The sequence below is a fragment of the Protopterus annectens genome, chromosome 14.part0, assembly GCF_019279795.1.
Source record: "Protopterus annectens isolate FY-2018-M chromosome 14.part0, PAN1.0, whole genome shotgun sequence".
Taxonomy (NCBI): Eukaryota; Metazoa; Chordata; order Ceratodontiformes; family Protopteridae; genus Protopterus; species Protopterus annectens.
Window position 1 is genome coordinate 228,820,428 of NC_056748.1, and position 9,050 is coordinate 228,829,477.

General features: G+C 37.6%; 1 protein-coding gene across 1 annotated transcript in view; it reads right to left on the reverse strand.

The window, feature by feature from the left end:
* Window positions 1-8,716, reverse strand: part of LOC122788644 (glutathione S-transferase omega-1-like) — a 130,052-nt gene extending 121,336 nt beyond the window's left edge. The window contains exon 1 of the mRNA XM_044055541.1: window positions 8,280-8,716. Coding sequence (XP_043911476.1) covers window positions 8,280-8,310 — 31 coding nt within the window. The 5' untranslated portion in view covers window positions 8,311-8,716. The remainder of the gene's footprint in view (window positions 1-8,279) is intronic.
* Between the last annotated feature and the right edge of the window lie 334 nt (window positions 8,717-9,050).

The window sequence follows — 9,050 nt, forward strand, 5'->3', positions numbered from 1 at the left end:
GAAAGGATCAAAAAGGGGAAACAAGGGCTTCCGTAGGTAAAATGGCACTTTAGTTAGCAACTCTGTAGACATGACTAATGTATTTTTTTCACAAGCACTTTGCCAAAATGGTTATCAATACACCTTCTGGCCCCCAGCATCTGTTATGAACATCTTGCACTTATTGACTACTAATAATTCAGATGGTTTACTTGTTCCTAACATTACAGAAAACAGGGTTGATGTTTCCTTAAGAAAAATAAAATGTAACAGTGGTAGCGAGACAGATAACATACCTGGTATATTATTTAAACATGTAGGCCTCATATATAGTTGCTCCACAATCATTTTTAACATATTATTTCCTCTTCCTTGAAAGAGGAATCACCTTTCCAGTTTATAAAAATGGGAGTTGTATAGTGGACATTTACTGTCCAGTCAATCTAACTTCCTTCTTCTACAAATGTTTTGAAAGATATTTTTGAGCTTATGTGAGAGTAATCCCAGGCATGGGGCTGCTTTGGATATCTATCAACATGGCTTTATGAAAAAATGCTGTTTCCACCTGCCTAATAATTCTTTATGATCACACTAACAGGACTATTGATAAAGAACCAGGTGTTATTATAGTATATTTAGATCTCTCCAAAACATTCAATAGTGTGCCACATTCGGTTATTATAGAATGCACAATGACCTTGGTATTAACTCTTTTATATTCAACTGGATTAATTCTTGGCTTTCTAAAAGACCATTTAAAGTAAAAAATTGGCAGCTATTACTCGCAGTCAGCTGATTTTCACTCAAGGGTTCCTTGAGTGTTAAAAAGGATTCCTCAAGGGTCACTTGTAGGTCCGACACTCTTCAACGTGTTATTTTCCTTTCTGCTTACACATACAAGTATTTTGACTGCCAGATATGCACATGATGTCAAGTTAATATAATTTATTATTAATGACACTGATAGCATTGTCGCCTCACAGCAAGAGGTTCTCCCATTCGATTCTCGGCTGGAGCGCCTTCTGTGTGGAGTCTGCATCTCCTTCCCGCAGTCAAGTGGCATTCGAAAGACATGCGTAAATGGGCGTGCCTTCATTGAAGGTTGGGCGTTGGGCTGGCACCTCGGCACCATAAAACTCTACTGCCAATCTTTAACGGACCGGAGTTCTGCTGTGGTGACCCCTAACCGGGAAAAGCCAAAAGAAGAAGAACATTAGTGACACTGATTATAACATGTTCACTAGCTTTCTAGTGTAGTAACATACATCAGTTGTGGTAAATTTAATTTCATGACTTTTGGGCCCCTGAAAATCAATAATAATATCTTATCAGGGAACATTTTTATTGAAAGTATTTTTTTATTTAAAGTTCTTGGTGTCTACATCAAACCAAACTGAATTTTAAAGCTAAATGTTCAGAGGTCAGATTTAAAGTCCCAAATGTATGTGGCCACATTTTTCAGATATTTTCAATCTAGAATTTCTGCTTCATTTGTAACTGATTTTAGGCCAATTACAGAGTCAAATTTTATGTTATGTCCCTATTCTAAGGTTGAGTGTTTCTCCTCAAGGGAATACAAAGAAAATTTACTAGTTGCCTATGTGATGTTCAAGATCTTAACTTTTCTGACAGACTTCAACACTTGGGCTTATTTTCCACTCACTACCAGTTTATAAGAGGCAGATTAAGCTTAGGATTCAAGGCTTTATACAATAAGGAGTTAAGAATCTTGCTGGGTTTGGAGTTAACTCATTCTGAAAATCTGTTAAGAGAGAGCAATCTTTGTTACCATCTTGGTCCTTCTAGAACTGTTGGAGATTTCATATTTCTTTCAATGTTGCTCTTTTGGGGGAGGGGGACTTCCAATTCATATACGTAACTACAACTCTACAATTGCTTTTTTAAGATTTCACTAGACGTCTGCATTAGTCATTTGGTGCACTCTAAAAACCTGGAATCTGTGCTCTAACATGGCCTCTGGCCTGAACACTGATATACCTTAAACCATGAACTATAGAATAAAAGAAGGAATGATATACAGAACTGGCCAGGTTGAGCAAAGATGTGAAGGAAAATCACAGAAGACAGGAAAAAGGTAGATAAACTGAATTAATACTTAATAGCCTTCACAAAGAAAAGCAAGAAGAGTTTGGCATGCTGGAATGGAGACAGGTAAGAATGTGGAAAACAGAAAGAAGCTGATGGGGAGTGGATGTTCTTGGTGTATGTGCAGTGATGGGAGTAACACGTTACAAAAGAAGAACCTAAATTTTTACTTTAAAAATGTAGTTGATTTTTTCAGGCAAGTTGTGCATTAGTATGCAGCTCACATTCTAGTTTCAGACAGTTGAAATAATGGAATGCCATTTTTCACATGCCAAGTTTTTTTCAGGTTCTTTAAAGCACTGTTGAAATTAAAAAAAAAGTGGTTGCTGTATGGCCCAAGCAATGTTCCTGAAATGTTATGATGTCCTTTTATTTGAATAGTAAAATAATATTAATGAGGGGGAGTAAGTGTTTAGTTAGGTTCTGTTTTACTGGTAAGTACAAAACCTAGATTCCTCCTCTTTTGTCCAGTTGTCTTTCAAAGACCTAACATTGTTTATGCTGGGGTAGGTTGCACTGGCTGATCCCCCCCCCCCCCCAACGTGGTGCTGGATCATATTCTCTTCTTATGGACAGAGTTTGGAGGGGCTAGCTCCTACAGCTTTTTTGAGACATTAGAAATGGAACTTCAGTGGCTGGTTGGGGATGCCATGGAACATCTAGATATGAAAGCATTTGATATGATAAAAAAGGACTACTCTGTGGCTTGTCTGTTGTTAAAACCTATACCTTTTTACTAATTTGTTCATATTAAAGTGGTGTCATCCATAATAAGCTTCTATGTTAGAAGTCCCTTTTTTGGGATGAGAATGCTTAAGTTGTAAATGTGTTCATTCCTATTTGTTTGTAAAACTGTGCACTTTTGGATACTGTTTCAAACCTATTTCTCTGTATTTACAAAAATGTGTATTTTGTGTTGCCTTTTAAGGTTTTGGGAGCTATGACCTAGAGACAGGCTTGGTTCAGAGGGTAGCCTTATTCAAATAAGATGATTACCCAGAACAGAAGCTTCTCATTCAGATGGTGGACCTACCTAAGAAAGCAGTGAATGTCCTGATCATAACAAAGATAGAAGCAAAACAGAATGGAAAAGAGGGCTTTCTAATTTATGGTATATGAGACCCCTGTCTTTTGGTCTTGGGATGTGAGAAGTAAAAGGTTTCCTGTCTTTAATATGTGTGGTCAGGGGTAGAGGTTTACTTTTAATGAACAGCCTATCAGGGTTGGATTCTCTGAGAAATGTTAGTCTGTTTGATAAATTGCTTACAGAAGAGTTTTTGACTTTGCATGAAATCTTATACTCTACTGACAAGGACGTATCCAGTACGACAGTTTTCTGGCAGACATGTATCCGTAGCAGAGTGGAGGTGTCTATTCCTTTCCATTCTGGTATCTCCTCCAAAAGTATTTATTCCTCCTTATGTAGAGTTCTAGTCTGTAAAAATATGTTGGAAATTGAAGCAGCTTAACCAAGTTTTGTAGCAATCTGGATATTGTCAGTTTGATTTGTGATTTCATAGTGCGTAGCACTGGGGTTTTAAAACAAAGAGTTTGTTTTAAACTTAGACTGTATTTGGAATTGAAAGGAATTTCAAATCTCAGTGGGCAGTGTGAGATGCTTTATGAATTCAATGATTCAAGAAGGAGTGAGTCTTTATCCATTTAAAGAAACATCTCTCTCTCCAACATTTTTTTCTAGTAGTCAGAAGTGAAGAAAAATGAAACACAATGTTGGATTTGTCATGCCAAGATAATTTTAAAATAGGAAAAAAAAACAGAATGAGTCAGAATTTGATGAATGTCTACAGTTATACTTTGTTCAAACCTCATAGAAGATTTCTGAGTTTTCAAGAAGGGAGTCAGAACTTTGAATGGTGTCCTTAGTTTACTGCCAGCGTCTTACAAATTTATCAGGTGTGTAACTGCAGGTGGTAGTGACGCTTCAAAATCTGGACAAAGCCTAAAATAATGGGGGCATAGATTCTAAATATTGTTCTTGTACACTTAGAAAGGAGCTAGAATAACAGTGTTTGTGTTAACAAGCATTTTCTGAAGGATATGCAGTCTGAAACTCAATTGTATGTTATCAGCGATTTGACAGAAAACCACAAATTATATGAGTAATAGACCAAAATATGGGTGAAAATCTGGACAGTTGAGAGGTATGACTAAGATTCATATTAAAATCCATTTTATTACTCTGCTTAAAGAACTAAACACATTGCAAATTAAAAGAAAGTAGTAAAGTAACATTCAAGCAAGAAATGAATGGTTGATCAGCTCAGCTTTGAGAATTAGTAATATCAAAGTTGATAACAGTTATGTTATCAAAATAGGTTAATCCAGAAATATAGGACCTTGGGAGACATGTTAAAACCACCTGTTGTTGGGAATTTTCAAAACCACCATGGTAGTATTTTCCAAGTGTACTTGATACACAGTGTAGTAAACAATCAAGTTTCAGGCTGCACTTTTTTTGGTTCAAACTAAATTATAATATACCCGCAGGTTTATCAGGTACAAGGGGACGGGTTAACAAACCTAATTGGGGTGGCATTAATTAGATGATAACAAGAAGACACTGTGGACTACAGTGTCCATTTATAACTAATGACCACTCCAACATTTTGCATCTTTTGAACTAAACTCAAACATATTCTGTCATAGAAAGTCAGTGATTTCAAAGCCAAAGCCTTGGAGTCCATCAGAGTGGCATGGACTGCCATCACTATTGTCTTGGAAACGTCAGGTCTATACTAATTGTTTCATGTCCACACATGGATATGCTCCCGGTCATGTGCAATGCAAATGATGACTGTCATGTGTTCACGATGGGAGGAGAGGTATACCTGTTTGTTGTCTGCATATTAGTGTAGTGGACATCACTAAATCCTTCAGTAATATTTTGCTATGGCAATAGGTACACTATGGATAACAGTGAGCCCAATATTAAGTGTGTGTTACATATGTAAGTGATAATGCACTTCAGTAAACACTTTAATAAATTATTGTAAAACTGTGTATACAAATTTGATACACTCGTAGTCATGTGCAGTAAGCCTGTATTCCTCACACACAAGTACTGTGTGAGTAAATCTGAATATGAGAATTGATAAAATATACTTATGTAAAAGTAACTCAACAGTAACTATTTACTTTAGTTAGTAACTAGTAATAGTAATATAGTACTGTTTTAGAAAAGTAATAAGTAATAGTAATATATTACTTTCACTTAAAAGTAACTATTAATAGTAACATTACTTTTATAAGTAACTAGCACAACACTGTGTATGTGTGTGCGTGGGGGGGGGCAGAATGTATACAACCCAGAGTCCTTAGAAACTGTCCTGTGTGTTGGCAGACCACTGCTGGAGGTTTTCAATATATCACTAGGTACTGCAGAAACGCCAGAGGACTGGAAAATAGCAAGTGTGGCACCCCTGCATGGGAGTTGGGGGTGGGGGGCAACAGAAATAACCTAGGGAAATGCAAACCTGCTAGCTTAACAACAGTGGCAGGGAAAGTCATGGGGAGAACCTTGGTAATCCTAAGGCAAAGAATGGTAATAAAACAAAAGGAGAGCAACCTATATGGGCTCATGGCCAGAATGAATGATCAGGCAAAGTTTATCTAGTTTTATGACTGAGTTACTGATTAACCTGACAGACTAGTAAAGGAGATGTAATCTGTCTGGATTTCAACAAGGCCTTTGACTCAGTTCCATGTAGGAGACTGAAATGAAAATTACAGAGGGCAGGGTAGGACCAGGACTGATGAACTGGATGGCTACATGGGAGAAGTGAATGACACAGAGCTGTGGTGAGATGGACAATTTCAAGAACAAGGAAAGTGACTAGTGGAGTATCACTGGGGTCTGTCCTAGTCAAGTGTTCTTCAGTATGCCTGTCTCAAACATATCAAAAAGAATGGTAAATTGAATCAATTTCTTTGCTGATAATGATGTTTTGCAAAGACCAAGTATTTGCAAGTAATAGCAATTTTTGACATGATTATATTAGGTACGGCGGTAGCGTTGTTACCTCACAGTAAGAGGTCCTCCCGTTCGATTCTCGGCTTGGCTTGGGAGTGCCTTCTGTGTGGAGTCTGCATGTCCTCCCCGCGGTTGGGTAGCGTTCGAAAGACATGTGTGTGTAAATGGGTGTGCCTTCATTGAAGGTTGGGTGTCGAGCTGGCACCTTGGTGTTTCATAAAATCTACTGCCAATCATTAGCGGACAGGAGTTCCGCTGTGGCGACCCCTTACTGGGAAAAGGCCAAAAGACAAACAATATTAGTTAAACAGAGGCTGGTGTACACGGGGCTTTCTCCAATATAAAACATTAACTTCACAGAAATGTTCACTCACAGTCTTATAATCTTAGGCAAATGCTAGATATTTTTTGCAGGGGAATCAAAAAATAAGGCCATTTTGTATATGCAATAACACATGTTGAATTAATGCGCTTAATATGTATTACTATATTCCCATATTTAGAGGGTACTTGCTTTCTAGTCTTCTGCCTGACAACTTCCTTGGTCTGTGGTAAAACCTGGCACATGCCTCAGTGTATGTTCTTGCTTACACATTTTTATTATATTTACTCATTTCAGTCATGGACTGTGGTGGTGGTGCTGCGGTAGCGTTGTCGCCTCACAGTTAGACGTTGCCCATTCGATTCTCAGTTACAGCATCTTCAGTGTAGTGACATGCGTGAATGGGAGTTCTTTCGTTGAAGGTTGTGCGTTAGGCCCGCCAAGCCAGTACGTAGAAAAAAATCTACTGCCAATCATTAGCGGACCGGAGTTCCGCTGTGGAGACCCCTAACCGGGAAAAGCCGAAAGACGCAAAAAATTAATTTCAGTCATGGCCTGGGCCATAGGGTCAAGGATAAATGCAATAAACATTTGTACATTTTAAAGAAATTACAAGGTCATCAAACTTTTCACTCATGATGAAGAATCAAAAACAAAGGGCAAAATAAACCAAACAGCCCCAAATAATTAAGAGCACTAAGCAGTGTTACCACCTACCCCCATTTATTCAGGACAGTCCCTGTTTGGGCAACTGTATCCTGCAAAAAAAAAATCCTTAAGTTTCTTATAACATGTGCAAAATAATTATTTGCACATGAAACATCTACAAGAATGAGCATTTATTCTGGCATAGAAGGAAGTGGTTTTGAGTATGGTTTGCCCTGCAAAATCCCACATTACTATAAAAAGTGTACTTCTTTGGGTATTTGAAAAAGTGACAACACTAACACTAAACACTGGCACACATACTCACAAAGACAAGAGTATTATTTTTAAGCATGCATTTTCCTAAGTAACAATACAGAGACTATAACTGTCTAGCACATTACTTTTTAAGGACACAAATCTTTACTTTTTTGTCACATCATACAGAGTTTATAATAGGCAGAGCCACAGCCCGCATCATCATAACTCCAGAAATAGGGACAAATCCAAAAATAATCAGGAACATTTTATAAATTATTAGTGCTATTAAGATGAAAAGCAAGATAATTTGAACGAATATGCATTTTTACATAAAATAAGTCTATAATTATTATCAGCATTTACTAAGAGCAGTCCACCATCTTTTATCCCAAAATGACATGTTTTAGGAGAGATTAAGAGGGACAGGGTAGTACTTTGAACCAAAATCAGGGACAGTTGAGCAGTATGGGTATGGGCAAAGGCTAGAGCAATACTTTCAAGCAAAAGTAAGAAACCTTCGTTGCTAACAAGGAACGGATCACGGATGATAGGTGCGACGATTTAAAAAGGCATGCCCTGCCACAGTATACTGGTTAGGGTTGCCACCTTTTCAAATGGCCAAAGTGGGACATTTTTGGTACAAACATCAGATTTTACACGCCGACACATACCCACGGTCAGTACAAAGGTTAGAACTTAACTTTTTTGCCTAAATAAAAGCTTATTCTTGTAGCATTTTAGTTGCTTATTCTGTTTCTTATAACATTTAGGTATTTTAGATACAGAATAACTGTTTTATGAAACTATTACATAAAATATAGGAAATAATTTTGTCCTAAAATCTCAGGACATTTGCCATTTTTACAATTTTTTGTCAGGACATAACTGCCCAAAGAGGGACTGTCCCTCGCAAAGTGGGACAGGTGGTAACCCTAATACTGGTGCATTACTGGCACAGGTAAATTGGACACTTACCTTGTCTCAGCGCTTTCGAACAGCCTGACATCTTCAGCTACTGGAACTGAACCTAAGAACCTTGGCAGTCTAAATGAAACAGACCTACCAGAAAACAAATGAAATTACAGTCGGAGCAGTACAGGGTTAGGGCAAAGGTGCTGAACAGGAATTCCAATGTATACTTTACAGTCACTTAATTACGCCCCGACTTCACTTCCCTCACCACACCCCGTCTGCAAAGCTGCAAGTACGGCTAATCACAGGGCTGGATAAAGCTGTCATAGAACTGGTCCGGACATCATTAGCTGATTAATGGCTAAGCCACCTTAAAAAGTTTAAGCAGTTTTGTATAATGTTTGCTTTATGTATATCTTGTATAGACATTAGTAGTAAAAAGTCACGAGTAACATTCTGTTATCAAATATTTCGCATCAAAATATCAGGGGCTGTAGTTATGGCCGTTTCGTTATAAAATTAACATATGTTCTTCGAATGTCAAACATAAGGTGTTTTTTGTTATTATGTATGCAACCTTATAATGCCAAAATGGCCGAAATCTCTCTTGCTCTAGGCTATCCTGAAATTCATAGCTTTTTATGGAATGAAGAGTTCCAATGACGTAGTAGTCATGGGTAAGTGCGTGTATGTGTTGTGCTTTAATCTATGGCACACCAGCATAAGTCTTAATCACTTCATCACGGTCTCTGGCAGTATAATATAATGTTATCAATATGTATTTCAGAATAATAGATTTAAAGTGGGAAGGGACATGTTACCTAGGAATGCCTA